This window comes from Pseudopipra pipra, chromosome 4 (genome assembly GCF_036250125.1).
Source record: "Pseudopipra pipra isolate bDixPip1 chromosome 4, bDixPip1.hap1, whole genome shotgun sequence".
Taxonomy (NCBI): Eukaryota; Metazoa; Chordata; class Aves; order Passeriformes; family Pipridae; genus Pseudopipra; species Pseudopipra pipra.
In genome coordinates, this window is record NC_087552.1 from 34,066,366 (window position 1) to 34,086,809 (window position 20,444).

Consider the following 20,444-nt stretch of genomic DNA (forward strand, 5'->3'; position numbering starts at 1 on the left):
GACTGTAGTACAAATTCTGTTGGATGTTCATCTCGTGTTCTGGTTTTCGGCTGCTGAGCTAATAAGGGGCTAATTGAGGTTTCCCCTTTAGTCTTAGATAGATGCAAGGCTTTTGCTTCTTAACTAAGGGTTCCTGTGCAGACATGCTTGATTTTTCTCACACATGAGGCAGTGCAGAAATACTCAGAGCAGGCCGGTTATGAAGTTTCACGTGTCAGCAAGAGGACCTTGAATACTTAATGTCATATGTGATGCTACTAAGCAAAAAAAAAAACTATTTGTGGTGGTTTTGTAACAAAACTGATAAAAAACTTTTTGCGTGTATAAACACAAGGAGTCCTTGTGGAATGAGGGTTTTCTTGTTTTAGGTTGGTTTGGGGGTTTTTTACTGCTGTGAAAACATATTGCCTATGAGAAAAAGCTAAGTTTATCTTCCTTTGCTAACTTTTGGGTAATCATAGCATTTTCAGAAAGGTGCTTGAAAAAAGTTGTTTTTTTTTTTTTTTTTTTCAAAAAATATTTATAAAGGTGTCTTAAATTAATAAACTTCATTGCTTTGTAGATTGTTGCATTCAATGCTGAGCTGCTTTGTTGGAATGGTTTGTATTTTCTGATAGCTGGTAGGTTAGAAATAGTTGCTTCTCATTCACCAATAGCTTTAGTTGTCAAAAAAAGAAAAAAAAGCTCTGTAAAAGATGATCATCTTCAGGAAATGCTTGTAGCCTTTAGTAGTATTTTTAATATTATTTCTGAGTACAAAGTTACATTTAATTTGGTGTGAGAATTTGTTTTAAATAGCATCAACTTTTCTTGATAAAAGAGCTTCAACTTCTTTTATTTTTGTTGCTCTAAGACAGTGAAATAACTTGTCTTTTAATTATCAAATTTTGTACAATATGTGGAAATTTCTCATGTATGTTAGCATTGTGTGACTAAATTGAGTTCTGCATTCATTTTACTAATGTGCTTTTGAGAGAGCTTAACCTGGGCAGGTAGGAGGGGCACTTATTAGTAATGGGAAGGTTTGCAAAATTGACTGTGAATCAGTCCCACTGTGACTGGAATTTTCACTATTGGAAACTTCACATTTTGACAGATTGGTGTCATAAGCTGTGTATCTACTGACTCATCGCCACTAACTTTTCCACCAGTCACTTTTGATGAAGGCTATTTTGAAAGAGTAGTTACAGCAACTGTTTCAAATGTATCATAGGGAACATGCATGTTAAACAAAGTAAGACTGCTAATTAAAATACTGCTATTGGTGCTATCATTTTGCTGATTTGTTTGTATGCCAGTAGTATCTTTCCTTATTCTGCTTAAAAATGAGCATTTTTCTTAACAACAGCAAAAAAAAAAAAAAAGCTAAACCAAAAAAAGCCACAAAAAATCCCCAAACCACCACCACCAAAAGAAACCAAACCCGAAACCACAAAGTGAGAATAATTCGAATATTGTGTAGATATTGTTATCATGCTTGTTCCATTAACAAGGCCCTGTTATAAAGCTGGTGTTGTGCTGTAGGACAGAAGCATTTAAGACTCTCAGTAGCAGCCCTGATCCATCTCCAGCCATATGTTACCATTCATAAGGTGGCTGTTTTAGTGGCATTAAAGTAACAGATGTCAGCCACAGCTAGTGAGGCAGGGATAGGGAAGATGATTCTACGAAATTACCAATGCAATTTGTCTTACCTTCTCTGTATTTGAGAGTGACCTAGTTTTGTGGGTTGTCTTTTTTACAAGAGTGAGAGACAGATCGATCAAACAAGCTTCAGTAGCCGTGTTTGTCCCATGTATTATTTTTAAAGCAGTCGTGAATGCATCGTGTGTGTCTCAGAAACAAACCATCCCTTCAAGGCCTGTGAAAATGGATTTCTCAAGCCTTGGTTTAAAACTTGCTCATTAGAAGCTTGCATTTCCTTAAAAATTGTGATAGCTGAGCCTCGGCAGCTGCCATGGTATTAAATCAGGTTCTGAGAAAAAACAGCTTTATCAGCTGTGACAGACAAATGTTTGTGGGATTTATTAAGTGTTTGGTCTTCAAACTGAGTCATTAAAGTATATTTACCTTTAGGTGCTATACTAACGACCTCAGGCTATATCTGGACTATGTTTTCATTCATTTTAATACAATATAAAGGAGGTTAAATCTGTGTAGTCCATCTGTGGTGTTTAAGCAATGATTTTGCATTTTTTTTCTGCATCTGTAAATTCTTAGGCAGTTTATCAGCAAATGAAAGCCATATTTAACTATGTTCAACTGGAATTGTAGAAGAAAAATACGGTCCTACATTACTGGGAGGTAACAAAATTCCTGTAGCATTTGGATGCTGTACTTATTTCCCAAAACTGTCTGTTTAAAATTACATCGTGTTGGGGTGGGGACAGAAACTGTCTAATGAATTGTTTATTGAAAAAATTATGTTCAACTAATATTTCAAAAAATTGTTGGTTGAAATATGTCATCCATCCCCCCCAAGTCCTCCTGATTAAATAACGTCTGTTGAATTCTTTTTACGTGTGACTGATTAAAACGAATGTTAAAAGCTCTGTTTAAACACAGTGACTTTGGTAGATTAATCTTTAGTTGTTCTAAAAAGATATGTGAAGAAAAAAGTAATATAAAAATATTGAATGAATTTGAGTGATCTGTTGGATGGCAGATTTCTGTACATTTAACTATAAATCTGTAACAGAACACATTTGAATTTTTTTTGGTGTTTGTTTTTTTTTTTTAATTGTTTATACATGTATTAGGCTACAGAAAGTGAAGCAGGTGATATGGATCTCAGTGGATTGCCAGAGACAGCAGTGGATTCTGAAGATGATGATGATGAAGAAGACATTGAAAGGGCATCGGATCCTTTGATGAGTAGGGATATTGTTAGAGACTGCTTGGAGAAAGACCCAATAGACAGGACAGATGATGATATTGGTAAGTATTGCAATGTGTGAAATACTGTTAAACATATTCTCCTTCACCCCCAAAAGAATTAGTTTTTGAGCTTGAGGTTTTATTTTTATAATTGGCTTTTGTAGTTGGTAAGTTTAGTGTTTATTATTATTATATATTATTACAGTTATTATCTGTAAGGAGATTCATAAATACCATAATTTCAGTTAGCGAACAAAGAAGAAGAGGAAAATGCACATAATATGGGTGAAGCCTATTACTTGCTTGCCCTTTTGATCTCAAGCATCAGCTTCTAATTGATATCAGAACAGGTTTATGAAGTAAACATCATTGTGAACTGGAAAATAGTTAGACAGAACCTTGGCAAAGTCAACATTAACATCAACACTGCTTATCAGGGTGTATTTTGTAACTGTAAGTTGTGGTGATGTGATTGGACATTTGTGATAAACATTGGAGCTGTTAAGACCTGAGCATAAATGTGCCTCTAATCAAACTAATTTGCTATGTTAGCATACAGGTAAATACATTGAAAGCAAAGCAGAACTAGAATTTAAATTCTAATCTAATCTGTTTCACTGGGGAGATTTGATTTTTTTCTTTTATTGAAGTATGACTAAATGATGATTAAGGTTGATTATCAGATGATTAAGGGACTAGAGCGTCTTCTATATGAGGAAGATCTAAGAGAGCTGGGACTGTTCAGCTTGGAGAAGACTCAGAGATCTCATTAATGCATACAAATACCTGGAGTGAGGGTGTAAATATGACAGCCAGACTCTTCTCAGTGGTGCCTAGTGAGAAGACAAGAGGCACAAATGGGAACACAGGAGGCTCTATTTGAATACAAGGAAATGCTTTTTTTAGCTGTGACTGAGCACTGGCAGAGGTTGCCTGGAGAGGTGTTAGCGTTCCTCCGTGAAGATATTCAAAAGATATTCGGACACGTTCCTGTGCAAGTGGCTGTAGGTGGCTCTGCTTGAGCAGGCAGGTTTGACCAGATGATCTTCAGAGATCCCTTCTAACTGCAAACTTTCTGTGATTTAGGAAAAAGATGGGGTCCTATTGAACCCTTTTAGTAGATGTTTTAGATCAAACTGGATGCAAAAATGTTCTTAGGGCATATACTCATTCAGCAGGACTGCTAAGTAAAATTGAGTACTGTAGTTATGAACAATATAAAAAATGAAAATGCAAGAAGTATGTTGTTGAATACAAGTGCAACTCAATGGCATGCAGAAGTCAGAGCAGGAGTAGTCACCTTTAAGACAGTAATCCTATCTGGTCCGTCTGAGAGGAACTTTGTGAAACCACCAGATAATGATCAAGTACAGTTTACTGTTAGGTCTAGCCTAGGAGGGGATGGCTTTACCAAACAACTTGCTCAGTTTGTCTTGCTGTGTTTTATATAGTCCTGTCCTAGTCTTCAGGGAGTTATTATGCTGACTGGAGTATTACAAATATCATTGGTTGTATTCAGAGCTCTTGGTTACATTACAATTCTTCCATTCTGCTTTTACTTTGCAGGGCTTCTATTGATGATATGACCAGCCAGTCTGTGTCCACAAAATACCCAGTAATTAAAACAGGCCACTGTACATGATTTATTAGGATACAGAAACGATTGTGCAGCATTTTAGCTTAAGTAGCCTCAGGCATCTTGCTGAAGAACTATCTTTACAGTGCTTTGTTGTTTTGACATGCACGACTCAGTGGGCTTTTTCTCCTTCAGAACAACTACTGGAATTCATGCATCAATTGCCTGCTTTTGCCAACATGACAATGTCAGTGAGGAGAGAGCTCTGTGCTGTAATGGTGTTTGCAGTTGTGGAGAGAGCAGGAACTATTGTACTAAACGATGGAGAAGAGGTCAGTAGAAGTTGCTTTTGACTCTCCTATTATACCAAACATCCCAGATTCCACAGGGTTAAAGTCCTCCTTTGTTGCTTTAAAAAAAAAAAAGGTAACGTTGATCAGGTAAATCAAACCTCTTTTTGTTGTGGATTAGTCTGAAAGCTTTTGTTTAAGCACTCACACATTTCTTATGCAATAAAAACATAATAAAACATTCTCAATACTGTACAAAATGCTTCCTGCCTATTTGAGCTGATCTGGGAAGTTTATTTCAGTGTTTAAGTGGTGTTTTAAAACCTTCTTTCTATTTTTCCCCACATTCTTACATTACTTCTTAATATTAAAGATAAACTTAAGACCTCAGGTTTCTTTAGCTTGAAATACTGTACATTTAAGGCAAACTCGCTTATAATTTTTTCAATAGGTGCTAAAAATAACTTTTGCTTTAGAAAAGTTGTGAATCTTGTATTTATACAGTATGATATTACAATATTAAGTGATTTGGTCTTCATGTATCCTGCAACATTTGATTTGTAGCTGGATTCCTGGTCAGTCATTTTGAATGGCTCTGTGGAGGTTACGTATCCTGATGGAAGAACAGAGATACTGTGCATGGGGAACAGTTTTGGTGTTTCCCCTACCATGGAAAAGGAATATATGAAAGGAGTGATGAGAACCAAAGTGGATGACTGCCAGGTAGAGTGTCAGACTGTAATACATGCAAATTCACAAACATTTGGGTGTGATGCAACTCAGTAAAGAGACAGAGTTTTATTTTAAAATGAATATATATAAAATCTCCAGTGGGTAACCCTGGACACTGGTTGGGTGATATGGCTCCTGCATTTCCCCACCATCTGGGAAATTGAGTTATCTTCTTCTGGATAGGGATCATTTTGGGTGAGGAGGTTTGCCTACATGCTTTCTTCAGAACTTGAGGCCCATCAGCTCGTTCCACCCATTACTTCCAGTGCTCCCTTAAGGTCTTAGACCTTAAGACCTTAAGGTCTGTTAGCCATTACAGGCTCTTTTACTTCTACAGGTAATAGCTCTTCCTTACTCGACTCAGCTGCTGAATATTAGGTAATACAAATTCTCCTATGGTTTGAGTGAAAAATCTACTTTCAGCTAATCTGGCCTTTCAAGGAAAAAGCCTTGATGTTTGCTATAATAGTAGCAGTCAGATGTAAGGAATGCTTCTCATGGCATACTGGCCCTAATCTGGGTATGTGGTTGCTATTTGCTTATTCCCATGCAGAAAATAATAGCTTAGCCTTGGCCAAATTAAGCATTCTGCTTGGTCCTGATGGCTAATTAACTTCAAGAAGATGACCTTTGAAATGGGTGTAAATGTATTAATGAAGTCACTTGGTTTGGTTTGCCCATCTAACTTGCAAAATGTGCGTAAATGGTTTCTTGTTAGGATAATGTTTTCAACAAATCCAAACCATGGGACTTGTTTCAGCTACTACTAGCTGCTGGAAAAAAGAAATGGTGTGTAAATGAGTTTAAAGAATGCAGGAGAAAATACTGTCTCTGATTCTCATGCCTTTGTCTTAAGTACATGCATGATGATTTAACAACTTTTTAATCAGAAGAAACGCTTATTTCCTCTCAGTTAAGATACCCAACTTCATATATGAAGACAGCTTAATCTTGCCTCCAGAAAGAGACAAAGGCATAAAAATTTTAACAAGTTATAGAAGGTAATTCATAGTGTGTACAAGTATTGTCTTTCTAAGTTTTGTAGTTGTTCTTAATTATATTTGCACAGTGTAGGAATATTCTTAAGATAGTTATTCTTGCATATATTCTTGGCTGAACAGATGATTGTAGAAAATAATTTTCCTGCTGTATGCTTTAATCCAGAAGTAATTTGTTTCTGTGTGCCTGCACTCATTAATTGAATAAACGTTTGTTTTCTTAAAGATAGACCTTAATAGTAATAATAGCTATGAAAAATGAAAATAATTTACCATAGCAATAGGAACAAAAAATAAAAGCTAAGTTTTCACTTCACTCTTTTAACCCTTCTAAACACAAAACCTTTCATGGGAGAAAAAAATACTGGCTAGGGTACTGAACTACATCTCCAGCAGTGAGGAGGTCAAAGCAAAAATGGCTGATAATGCTAAATCATGTTGCTCTAATGGATCTTGTTCTCCTCTAACTGCAAGATTGTAGTGGAAGTACTGTGCTTATGTATTCATCTGCTTACTACAGCTGAACTGCTGGAAAGACAAATTTGACTCACTGCAGGTTGAGAAACTTCTTTATCTTTTCTATTAATAGAATACTTGCAGCTTAAGTCTACATGCTTTTCTGAAGATTTTACCTTTTAATACTGGTGCGTGATGATTCTTTCCAGTTTGTTTGTATAGCCCAGCAAGATTATTGCCGCATCCTCAATCAAGTGGAAAAGAACATGCAGAAGGTGGAAGAGGAAGGGGAGATTGTGATGGTGAAGGAGCACAGAGAGCTTGATCGCACTGGAACAAGAAAAGGTCACATTGTCATCAAGGTAAAAGCAAAAGAAAGAGTCTCTTGCAAAAGTCTATGTTCTATAAACTTCTTAACTTGGCAAGTTAGATCCAGGATTAGTTGAGAACATTACAAATATATATTTGAAAACAGACTGTTACTGTTTCTAGATTTTCTTTATAAATATGCACATTGACAACTAGGTGATTTCTGTAGAAATTAATTACATAAATTTTTTACATTTCTTATCACAGTGTTTAAGGCATTATGTTTGCTTAGTTTATCAGTTAATGGATGGCAGTATTCTTTCTAGTGTAATGCATCTTCATTAAGAAAACACATTTGCATGTGTTGAAAATTTATTTTAATAACTAAGATTTCTTTTCATTGTTTTGGTTTTTAATAGGGAACAGCTGAAAGGTTAACAATGCATTTGGTGGAAGAGCACTCTGTGGTAGACCCAACATTTATAGAAGACTTCCTGTTGACGTATCGGACCTTTCTTTCCAGCCCAATGGAAGTGGGCAAGAAGTTGTTGGAGTGGTTCAATGACCCCAGCCTCAGGGATAAGGTTAAAATCTCCTGAATTATGCACCTGTTACCATTTGAATTGAAACATAAGCTGTTAAATAAAATATGTTTTAGAGAGAATGATTAAACTGAATAAGACACGAATAGCTAGGGACATATTTTAATGGCAGAATATATGGCTAAAACTAAGAACATTTTATCCTCATTTTATTTAAATATTAATGTGTTCAGGAAAGGTAAATTAGCCATGTTTTTACCTTGCTGTGTTTTTACAACATAACTTAGTTGTTTGCAAGTATACAGAAAGGTTTTTTCCAATACTCAGTATTTTTATTTCATGTGGTTGAATAGAATTTTATTGTGCCTCCAGATTTGAGTATATAACTGAGTTCTGTTTTTCTGTACACAACTTGGCAAACTTTCTTGTTTTTTGTTGGGTTTTTTTTTGTGAAGAGACTAGAAAATGTATGCATTAAGAATCTGATGAGCTTTATGTGGCATTAAAAAAAACCCCACTAAACCCAACCCAAACACAAGAAAGCAATCAAATATCCTCTTCCCTAAATAAAATTTCCATGGTGGAAGAATAAGGTTTATGCACTTTTGGCACACTGTGTATTGAGGATATATTGTACTTCACACTATATTGCTTTATTTTCACTTCATATGTAAAATAAGTAGTAAAAATTTCCAGACTTTTTTTTTTTTTAAATTTGAAACCAAGAGAATTTTATTATTAAGGCTAAAGAGAAATTTGGTTTTCAACTTTTATTTAAATCTAGATATTTCTTCTAGAAATGCTAGTATAGCTATGCCTCGGAGGAAGGATCATACATCTGGCAGAGGATAGGCTTTGCAGCTAATACTGTTACAGCTTCAGAGCTATAATATTGGAGTTCGTCTTTAAACTCACTTTGCTTGTCCTCCAGTGGATAATCCCCTCAGCCTCCGTAAAAGCATGAGCCAGCGCAGTTGCTGATATCAGGTCTGAACACAGAGCAGCTCTTTGTTCTGCTGCCTCAATGACCAACCTTTTCTGACATCCAGTAGCACTGACAGAAAGGCAAGAGGCAGAGAACAGCTTGAGACAAGTGGAGATAAGCAAGTAGGGAATAAGGAATCTGCAAGATTTTGGCCCTTTCATACTGGGGGTTGATAGTCTGTGAGGAGACTGAAAGGAGTGAGTAAAATTTCCTGGGCATGACTAGTACTCAGGAGTAATCATACTGGGACACTTGAGATCCAGCCTTACTGATGATTTTGCTGAGCGGCAGGGTACTTGATTTTACAGCTTTAATTGTCTTTTAATGGTGTTCCTGATTGTGACACGAGGAGTGGCATTCCTTTGGAAGTCACCATTCAAATCTTCCCAGCATGGTGTCCTTTGGGTATAGATTAGTAAGTCCTAACTTGGAAAGCAGCATTGACAGTGAGGCTGTTACTGTAGAAGTTTATAGTATGTTATGTGGTATGGTTTGCAACTTCCCAGCCAATTTAGAAAATCTGCAATTAGCCTAAATTTATCCAGACATTGTCTGGATCTTCCAGTGTCAACCACAGTATTGAAAAATATCAGAGCTGTTTAACAGGAATGAAGTTCTTCTTCAATTTCAAAGGTGGAAAAATCTCAAGTATGTCCCTGTGGCTGGGAGCTGCAGCACATAGTGCTGTGCAGTTGCCTTCTGTTACAACTCTTGAGGACTTCTGAAGTACCTTATTAGTTTGGTCATTAATTTCAGCAATTCTTCTGAATTCATTTGCTTTGCTGAGGTAAAAGGAAAACTACTTAGAAACTGTATGTGAAGGTGGCAGTGGTTGGTTTTACATGCCTGGTGTCAGCCCTTTAGCATATGAGGCTGCAGATGTTTAGATTTTGTGCAGACACGAAGAATGGACAGAGGTTAGCACTAGGTGATTAAAATTTTTATGAGACTTTGTTCTTAAGCTCTAGGTTTTGAAATTTTTGGAGATTTATCCCTACTAATTTACTTTCCCAGCATAAAAGAAGAAATGCAGCTGTATTTTAGAGGTAGTGTTGAGTGGCACAACCATTTTGGATTAAACAACTTTTTAAAAAAGTGTGAATAAATATTAATTCAAGACATCAAAACTCTTTATTTCATCATCAGTGCTGCTGATGTTCCAAATCAAATCACATGCTAAAAGAGAGAATGTTATAGTGGAAGCATATAGTTTTAAAAAATGAAGCTCTTATTTTGTGGCATTACCTTCATTAATATTAATTAGTAGTATTCCTTTAGGGTTTTTTTTCTAACAAACTATAAAATACCAGCTAAGATTCTTCTAAACTTGAAGAATTGTAGTTGCTTCTGGGGAGTAGTGGTGGAGAGAAAGAAGGAGGAGTAAACAGAAAGATTGACTCTAAGGAAAGAAATTGTAGGATTTTGCTGTTAAAACTTTTTTTCTGCATTGTGCAGGAGCTCCTTTTTCCTGCCTCTCTAAACATACAATAACTCTTTTACACAGGTAAGTGCCAAATGAAGTTAATGGTGGCACATCTAAAGACATGAGATTCAAGAACCAATATAAAGCTGTCTCGTAAGCTTTTATGATCATGTGCTTGAAGAATTAAGCAGATTTGGAAATGTACATGAACAGGAAATTGTTGTTATAGGTCAGAAATGGATCTATGTCGTTGACTTTTTCCTGTGTGCACTATTCCCTACTTAGTCAAATTTCGTTCAGCCAGTGTTAATTTTCTGGCTCTTAGTATTCATTATGCAATACAGCATACAGTTGCTTATACAAGTGAAAACAATTTTAATACTTAATTTGTTCTATCCTCCTGATAAATGATCACATATTAGTAAAGTTTGCTTTGGAGATATATATATATGTATGTATAATATTTAGGATTCCAGTGGAAATTTACAGGGCCTTTAAGGAACAGGATTTTTAAAGGATTTAGCAGTAGTGTTGGTCTGAGTATTCCTAGAAAATATTTACATCCCTCATTAATTTTCAGGTTACACGGGTAGTACTGTTGTGGGTGAACAATCACTTCAATGATTTTGAAGGAGATCCTGCTATGACTCGATTTCTGGAAGAATTTGAGAACAATTTGGAGAGGGAGGTAAGAGTGAGTGGTTTTTTTCTGGCAATTTGGGATGACAGGGAGTAACCAGGCTGTTATGTGTAACTTATGCTTTTCTCTTGTAGAAAATGGGTGGACATTTGAGGCTGTTAAATATTGCTTGTGCTGCTAAAGCTAAACGAAGATTGATAACCTTAACAAAGCCATCTCGAGAAGCCCCTTTGCCTTTTATCTTACTGGGAGGGTCTGAAAAGGGATTTGGAATCTTTGTTGACAGTGTAGATTTTGGTAGCAAAGCTACGGAAGCAGGCTTGAAACGTGGAGACCAGGTATCTAATTTTAAAATGTGTTCCCCGTTCCCCCCTCCCTTTTTTTGTTTCCTTTCTCTTTACGACATGAAAATAACATTACTTCTTGGAATTTTTAGATATTGGAAGTGAATGGTCAAAATTTTGAAAACATTCAGCTGACAAAAGCCATGGAAATCCTTAGAAATAACACTCATTTGTCTATCACTGTGAAAACCAATTTATTTGGTAAGTTTACATGCACTGTTTGTTCAAATTTCTGTTCTAATTTTGATGGAGACTTAAATTATTTTTTTAACAGTTTAAAACAGTTTTGTTCGAGTCTCTTTTGTACTAGAGAAAATAAAAAAAGGAAGCTTGCAGGTCCTAAAATACCTTAGTTCATAATTGCAAACAAAAATTTATTAATAGAGTCTGTTACAAAGTGATTTCACTCTCAGAATTAAGAGGAACTGTATTAAGAGGAACTATCGTGACCACGTAACTCAAACTTATAAAATGTGTTTGTATGTATAATATTTAGTTCTTTCTCAAGAAAAAGCCTCTTTTGGCATTTCAGTTGATCAATGGTCTTTTTCTGTGTGCTGAATTTGATTGTAGTTTTTCAGCCCACTATGAGTGTAACAAGCACATGGCTAATACAAACTTTCTTGCCAGCTAGGTGAAAAGAATTTTGCTAGCCTCTGTATTTATTGTCTACATTTTTCCCTCTAACAAGTACTTAAGTAGGCATGAAGGAATCTTTAAGCAACTCAGGGCCTTGGTTAGCATAAAAAATAATTAGTAGCTTGGAGGTTTAGTTTGATTTTTACCACTGGATACTTGGATTACTTATACAATTTAGTGGTGTGTTTCCTGGATATCTCTTTCAGGATCAGGTTCTTCATCACAAACAGGGCAGAATATTATCACAGCATGTCACTGCACTAACTGATAATTAAATATGCCTAGGTTGTCTCCAAAAGTTATTCGTCAAATCTGTTTCCTGGGGATTTTTTTGCTTTGCAGTAAAGATTCTACTATTTCAAATGTTTCTAATAATTAAGATATTTCTTACATTTCTTAAGATATTTCTTTCAGCACTATGTACTTGTTACTCCATGTGTGAGTTCTGTGTAACCATTCTTCACACACTAGGTGTTTGAATCTCATGTTGCTTTAGTATATTTAAGATTAAACCTGATTTCTTCTTTTCTTCAGAAATTGTGTTTTTTTCCTATCTTGTTGCTCCTGTGCAAATACTGAAATCAGATTACAGTAGAGTCTCAGAGCAGTTACTTTCTGTGTATTGCATGCACAATTCCTTCTCCACAAATCCCAGAGGGATTTCTTTTTTCAACACCATCTTCTTATCTGTATCTAATTTTTCTCTCCAGCCTCCAATCTCTATTCAACAGTACAGTTATTGGCTGGGATTACTTTCCTTCACTTTTATTTGTGTGTCTTATTTGAAGCTTTTGAAGTCTCTTGGTGATTTTTTATGTATCTCTGTAGATAACGATGAACATTAAGGACAAAATTAATAAATAACAGTAAAACCTAACCCCTAATACTTATTCGGAGCTTGTTGCCCTTGTTCCCATGTTTTCCTACAAGTCCTTAATTTTAATTATCAGTTTTCATTTACTATTACAAATTAATTCATCAGATGATTTTTTCATTTATGTATGGGGAGTTCCTGTCATACTGAGAATATGTGACTTGGTCTCCACATCAGTTTTGTTTGATTTTTTTAAATATATCAGTATTGTTGTGAGGCTGAAAATTGCAGTAGAAGAACTAATTTACAAATTTATCAGGTATTTCTGCCTTAGAGATGACTCTTTGCTAGGGACCTGAGGGAGAATGAGAGGTTTTTTGTTATCTCTGGCAGATGGATGCAACAGCCCTGTCGAACATCCAAAGTGTCTCAGTAATCTCCTATGTTGTTATATTTTCTTTCTGACTTTGTTGCAGTTTCCCCTGTGATTTTTTTTGGTCCTGTTGCTAGTAATTTCTTGTCCATCTGACAGCTTTTGTTGCTGCCTGTCTATTTAAACCTTCCTTCTCATTTGCATTTTTCAATCTCAATTTTGTCTAGTGTACTCTTTTTATGCATGTTACTGTTCTGCGGAAGCCTTTGTCCGTAGGCTGAAAAGTCAAATTCCTTCTGTTGAATCTGTGCAACCATGTGGTCACGAGTGGATTTCTATTCTAGGCTGGGCCAATTTATGTTTTTTCTGATTCTTACTACGGAAAATGAATGCCCTTTTTAAAATAGAAAATGTTTTTAAAGTCTTATATCTAAATTCATTTAATACTGGAATTGACAGAATATGCTAATCACTTTTTAATAATGATTAATATTAAACTGGTCTGGTGCACTGAGTTTTCTTTTACATTTTTGGGTTTTTTTTCTTTCTTTTCTTCCTTTTCCTGTCTTGCACAGTTTTTAAAGAACTTTTAACACGGTTGTCAGAGGAAAAAAGAAATGGTGCTCCCCACCTGCCTAAAATTGGTGATATTAAAAAGGCGAGTCGTTATTCCATCCCTGACCTTGCTGTTGATGTGGAGCAGGTAATAGGATTAGAAAAAGTAAATAAGAAAAGTAAAGCCAACACAGTTGGGGGAAGAAATAAGTTAAAGAAGATACTTGACAAGACTCGAATCAGTATTCTGCCTCAGAAACCATACAAGTGAGTTTATTTCCTCTTAAATATTTGCCTTGTGTTAAATTTTTGTAATTCCTAAGAAACTTATATTTTATGATGATACTTTTTTATTTATTAATACAAATCATGCTTATATCTGAAAAATATACTAAAAAATACTACTCTGAATGAGCATAGACTGTTAGCAATGCAGCTTGGATGTATTTTGCTTCTTGTAGGTGAAGTGATGACACAAATACTTCTTTGTCATTTACTGTTTTCTTTTAAGAGGACTTTTAACTGAAAGCATCCCAGGCAATTAATTTCAGAATAACTGCAGGCAACTTTGCTTGCAGAGAGTTGATATGAGCAATGATTTCAATGTATCCATATTCCAGTGGTCTATAAAAATGTCTGTGTATGCTATAAGGGAGACTGAGATTAAAATTTTAACTTGTCCTTGAAAGAATTGTGTATTTTTTTAATGAAAGCTAAATATGCTATCTAGTAGCTTTTATTCAATGAACACATTTTAGAAATACAGTTCTGAGAAGAATTGTTGGAAACAATAGAAAAGTGAGTTTTATATGATATTATGGGAATCTGGTTCTTTGCCAAGGCAGATGAAATCGATGGGGGGGAAAATGAATTGTAGAGGGCAGTTGATGTGTGATCTGTGTTTTCTCTTGCACTTTTCTTTCCTGTGACCCACTAAAGAAGAAACTATTCCATACAAAATTGTAAAAAAGGCACTTGTGCTGAAAATCTAGGATTTTTTTCCTGCTGTTACTTAAAAAAAATGTTTGCTTAACTAATGTTAGGTATTCTCTACTAAATGAAAACTGTTCTGAAACATATATAGAATGTTAGTAATAGAAAGACTAAATGTAAATTATTATATCCAAATACTAGATGTTTCTTAAGTTGATGGCAATACATTTCAGTAGAGGAGAATCAGTAAATCCTCTTTTTTATGTTGTTTGTCTTTAGAATGTTTTCCTTTATTTCACTAGTCTTGCATGTTTGTTCCTCTGATGACCTCTGCATACTGTTAGGCCTGATTTTCTGCACTGTTCACTATTGTTCATAGTATTTGCATAAAATTTTCATGTTTCTTTTCCTTCTTTTTCATTTTTTTTTTATTTTTTATTTTTACACTTTTTCTGTGCAGGGACCTCTTTGGGTAAGATTCAGAAAAACAATACATTTGACTTATTTTCTTTTTGCTAGCTTTACTTTGTGTGTTATATATACCAATTGGTCTGCAAAGCCTGTTGACATTCAGTTGTTTGTGTCTGCACAGTTCCTGCATAGGCATCTGTAGCTGTAGACTATTATTTGTGCTTTTCTTTTCCCTATTGCATCAAAGGATCTATCTTGTTCTTCCTAATAATTGCATATATTCAGGAAATTTACCTAATCTCACATATTTTTACATACCAAAAATCAAGAGGGATGAAAAAACTGATTTACTCATTAATTAAAATTGGCATTTAAAGACTTTATGAGTCAGCTAGCTTGCGAGGTTAAACTGTCCACCTTTTTTTGAATATGAAGACTGCAGAAGTCTGCAGTGCCTCCAGGATGTATCCAGACAAAAGCAATCTTTAAGCTAGAACGAGGTCACTCTTAGAGGGAGCTTGTCTGCTTCATGAGACATTAAATCAGCATCAAAGATGAATCAGTTTGAGCAGGAGATAATGCCTTCCTTCAGTCTTGCAGTTTAGTCCAATAATGTCAAGTAACTTCCCAAACTGAGCAAACAGCACCATTTCCTCTGCTCCTACTGGGAAATCTTCACTGGCTATAAGGCATCTCTTGTAGTTTGCTTCTGGCTACAGCCTCCACTTGAGCTCTTTGTTTACTTGTCTAATGCAGAGTGGTTTTGTGATCTGTAGGCTTAGTTGCTCCAAATAAGGGTTAAACACCATCCCTCTCTAGTAAAGTTCTGCCTGGTCCACAGTGCAACATCCCATTCAAAGAAACAGCCTCCAACTCTCTTCTCTGCAGCCCTGCAGTACCATGCAGAGGATGATGTGTTTTGAAGGAGGAAGCATTCAGACAGCTCTGCCATTCCATTGTCGCTTCTACCCTGTTTGTTGTTCAGCAGGAAAGTTATTTCTTAGTTAATGTGCTGTCTCCCTGCATGGCAAATGCATACAGAAAGCAATAGAAATGCCATTTCCTTAAAACGACAATCTCATCAGCATAATAAAATATTTTATCTAACAGTAGGACAGTTGATCTTCTGGCACCTGGATTTTTTAGCATTGCTCTTTGTGTCTGGAGTTTCTGGCATTCATTTCTTTTTTGCATAAGTTAGAACTCAGATTCTGATTTAAGTTTTAAAAATAGACAAAACTGAGTGTAAAGTAAGTGCTTTCCAATTTTTTATATGAATGCTTAAAACTGAGCAGAATTTTAGATGCTTCCTTTTTTCTTTTAAACGTAACATTTGTCAGTTGATCCACTTTACTGAAGCTGCTTTGGTCATGACGCACAGGATTGGTATAAGAATATATAAAACTGACAAACTGCAAAAGGAATGCATAATTAAAATGAAACTATTCGTATAAATGTGAGAGTCACATCGTCTTCATTTGATTTGAATTTAGAGAAAATACTGGTGTTGGGAGACTTATAGTAGTTTAGAACCATCAGAAAGCATTATGAGGTTCAAGGGCTTTGAGTTTTTTTGTTTACCGAGGGGTTTTTTTATGTGAAGTCATTCCTACTTGAAAGAAAAGACATTGATGGCTGCCAATTTTTTTAGTTGTCCTGAAAGGCTTATTTGCTTGTGGCTTAGCATAAAAATGTTGTGTGCTGAATTGAGCGTCACTGCTTGTCACAGTATTTTGTGCTTGATATGGAAGTACAAAAATACAAATGTTCAGATTTCAGCTTAACTTCTGATTGGGAGAGAATCCAATAACTTTTAGTTATCTTGTTTTTTAAAAACAAAACAATGAGAAAACCCAAACACATCATACAGAAGTATCCCCCCAAACTTTTTCGACTTGCATTGCATTCTAAAAAACAATTGCTGTGTCCATGTAATTAAAATTTTCTTAATTGCCCAGAGATGCTGTTCCAGCTTTCCAGAGTACTGTTTTATTCATAGCACTTAAAGAAGTGGTACTAGAGTGTACTGGGTAAACTAATTCATTGGTAAGCACAAAAGGATATTAGTGCTGTAACAGCTATTGGAGATAATTATCTGGCCCTATATTACTTCTGTTTAGGTTTTCTGAGGAAAACTGGAACACTAGTCACAGGCTTAAGTGCCCAACATTAGGGTACAAGTGGTCATTTGTGTTGCATCATTTAATTTACTAGACTGACTATTCAGAGTTGTAGCAGTTTGCAATGAAGTGTAAGTTCTGGCTTATGCTTTATTTACACATGTAGATACAGATTTAGATGTGCTTGGCTTTTAGAAGGGCTTTGCCTACCTTACCTACATTTTTAGTTGTTTTCACTTTCTATAATGACTGCTATTCAACATTTTATACCCTCTGAGTATTTTAATAAAGATTTTAATCGATGTATTTAGAGAAAAGTTCAATGGCTGTCTCCAGCTCTGCATCCTGTAGCAGTTGTTCTGCTTCACTTGATAATTATGAACTCAACTCTGATCCATCTAGCACTACTGACCTCCTTTGGGACCCTGCCTTACACAAACAGACAAAACCCTTCACCTTTATCCAGAATACTTTATTTACAGCTGTCTGGCACTTTGGAGGGTATACCAGTAACACACAAGTCCAGCTGTTTAGCTTACCCTTCCAAGTTAACTGGCATCACTTCAGTCACATTGAATGAAAAGAAACTCAGAGAGGGGATATAGGGTAGGAAAATGAATGATCTCAATGGTCCTCTCTTGTCTGTCTGTTGAAAGATATATGGCTATAACATGTCACAAAGTATAGTTGCAAATCCGATCTCTGGTGGGGTGAAAAATCTGTGAAATTCAGGTCTTGTAATAAAACAGTGCTGAGGGGACAGCAGCATTAGACAAAGTTTGAGTGATGGGATGGTGCAGGAGTGATGAGGTATTCAAAGGTACCACCTTTTGAATGAAGATCTTGGCCATTGTGAAAAAATGAGCCTAGCAGCTTCTCAGAGCTTAGTGGTGAACATGAGGATCTTCTGGCAGTGTGAGCAGGCATATCTAATCACTCTGAGTGGACATTTGGGTGCTGTTGACAAAGCTAGACATCAAGTACTGTTTTCTGAGAACTTTGACTACTAAATAGCAATTGCCGTACTAACAATAGAAAGTGTGAAAAGGTAATGATAGGGACATCCCTGAATCTCCCTAGTATAGCCCCAGCTCTGAATGTCTGTAAGCCCTGATTTCATTTCTCTCTGGATGCAGTGACATTGGAATTGGCCAGTCTCAGGATGACAGCATTGTGGGACTGAGGCAAACAAAGCACATTCCTCCTGCTTTACCTGTCAGCGGAACCCTGTCATCCAGTAATCCTGATCTACTGCAGTCTCATCACCGCATCTTAGACTTTAATACTACTCCAGGTAAGGATCCGTTTTTGTTGTTGTTCTTGACCTTTTAATTTCCTTTAACAGATCAATTTTTTTGTCTGCACCTGGAGAGACTGAACAAGGCATGTGAGTTTTTATTAACTATATGGTGTTACACACAGATTACCCACGTATAAATGCGTTAGGATTTATTACATTTGCTCCAATATACTTTACCCTAATATAATGGATGTCTGTTTTTTCAGGTGTACTGTATATAGAGTACCTCTTACTGATGGAATATTCTTGGTCAGGAAAAACCTATTTTGCTTGGTACTTTATAATTTGCTCCAATGGATCGTTATTTACAGGACTGCAGTGTTTTGAAATAGCACAGTAGGTCATTAGCTTATAGTAAAGGGAAAGGGTGTTGGACTGGGTCCAGGACATGCTTTTCAGTCTTTTTCTGAACAGTTATATAATCTTGTACTACATCTGTAAGGGGCAGTTTCAAAGTTTCCTGTTAGTCACCCTGCCCTACAGCTGTATGCCAAATTCTTTGAATATAAAATCCCTTTCTGAGATAGATAAAAAATGAACACATTTAGAGAGGATCAAAGCACAGGGGTGAGTGAGGGAGAAATAGGGGGAGAATATGAGAAACTTGAGAGCCTTATCTTATGAGAAAGGTTTAGCTGGAGCTCCTGGTGAGGCTGGGATTTGGGCTTTTATCTGGCTGCAAGAAGATTCTTAGTGGGAAACCTTCACTGAGTTAAGTATCCAAATCTTTGCTATTAAAATATAGCTGCTGGAGGAGGATATGGTGGTGGTAGCTGTGCAGACACTTGGTTATTTTAGTCTAATCTTTAGAGTATTTCTCAAAAGTAGAACTGAAAATTCAGTGCCCTTCTAAACCTGAGGGATTCAGACATTACCTAAAGGGATGGGGCTTAAATATCAGCCTACACATTGGCCATGTTGGTGCAATCATTGCACTTGAAACTGTGATACTGAGCTTAACTTACTTCAGCAGGGACTTTTTAGGGCTAGAGAAGACTGCAAGAAGGTGCTTTGTGATTTTTATCCCAGTGTCTGAGATTGATCCTGAGAGAGTTGGAAGATAGATTTTTTTTTTTTTTTGCATTTTATCTGATGACTAATGTCCGACACCTTAAAGATATTCTTTATCAATAAGAGTCTAACTTTACATCAGCACTTTTTCTATAAATGGCGGAAGATTCCATTCTCTAGCTTCTTGCTTACCCAGACCAGTCAGTTCTAGGTAATTAACGTGCCCCTATTGCCAAGCACAGCAACTGGCTAACTTCCAGACCTGTGGGCATTGCTGACTTACACAGCTCCAACAAACTCCATGAATTGAGAAGGGCAGCCGTTGCAGGCCTGACAACCCTTCCATCACAGATGGAGTTCAGAGAAGCTTAATAAACAAATAAGATTCTACTGTTTGCATTTTACTTTGAGGAAAGGACATAAATATGATGTAATGCCATTGCTCCAATGTTTTAGCAGCTTTTCCATTATCTTTGTAGAAAGTGTGGGTTTTTTATCATTAAAAAAAAAAGTTGGGTTTTTTCTTTGCTTAAAATTTGCCCAAATGTCCACACACTGAATATACTTAAAGTAATTCACAGGTAAAATTTTTTTTCTGTATAGGAAGGAAGGGAAAGAGGGATTGAAATAAAAAACATATACCTTAAGGACTTCAGAGATGGTTGCAGTGTAGATAGAAGAGCTGAATTATTCCTCTATATATTTTAAAACTTGGACAAAATTAAACCCTGCAGTTTTAATTCCTTTTACTACCTTGTTCTAAATTAAAGATGGAAACGGAGGCAGACTGCAAGAAATTGAATGCACTGGAGAAGAAAGAGAAAAGTGGTAGAGCAGCTGTCCTTTGAGGCTTTGGTGTATATCCCTTAGGACAGAAAATAAAACAGCTTACTGTTTTGGAAGGGTAGTCTTTGAGGAGAAAGTGTGAACAGCTTGAAATCTGCAAGAAGTCACTGTAGTTTCTGTTCTGATTGGCTCAGGCTGTTTCAAATATACTTTAAAAGGTTTATTTTTAAATGTTCAATAGCACTTTGATTTCTCTTTTCTTGTGCTGTCTTTGTTATATGATTGGAAGTCAAAATAACATAGTAATGATGAGCTGCCAGTCACCAGTAC

The 20,444-nt window shown here is 36.0% G+C and overlaps 1 protein-coding gene across 9 annotated transcripts in view; it reads left to right on the top strand.

The window, feature by feature from the left end:
- RAPGEF2 (Rap guanine nucleotide exchange factor 2) overlaps positions 1 to 20,444 on the top strand; it is a 181,132-nt gene that overhangs the window by 140,667 nt on the left and 20,021 nt on the right. For all 9 annotated transcript variants that reach the window (XM_064652356.1, XM_064652354.1, XM_064652353.1 and 6 more), the window contains 10 exons: positions 2,760 to 2,937; positions 4,649 to 4,785; positions 5,308 to 5,466; positions 7,139 to 7,291; positions 7,658 to 7,822; positions 10,769 to 10,876; positions 10,963 to 11,166; positions 11,265 to 11,373; positions 13,574 to 13,820; positions 18,154 to 18,311. In XM_064652356.1, the coding sequence (XP_064508426.1) occupies positions 2,760 to 2,937; positions 4,649 to 4,785; positions 5,308 to 5,466; positions 7,139 to 7,291; positions 7,658 to 7,822; positions 10,769 to 10,876; positions 10,963 to 11,166; positions 11,265 to 11,373; positions 13,574 to 13,820; positions 18,154 to 18,311 (1,618 nt within the window). The remainder of the gene's footprint in view (positions 1 to 2,759; positions 2,938 to 4,648; positions 4,786 to 5,307; positions 5,467 to 7,138; positions 7,292 to 7,657; positions 7,823 to 10,768; positions 10,877 to 10,962; positions 11,167 to 11,264; positions 11,374 to 13,573; positions 13,821 to 18,153; positions 18,312 to 20,444) is intronic.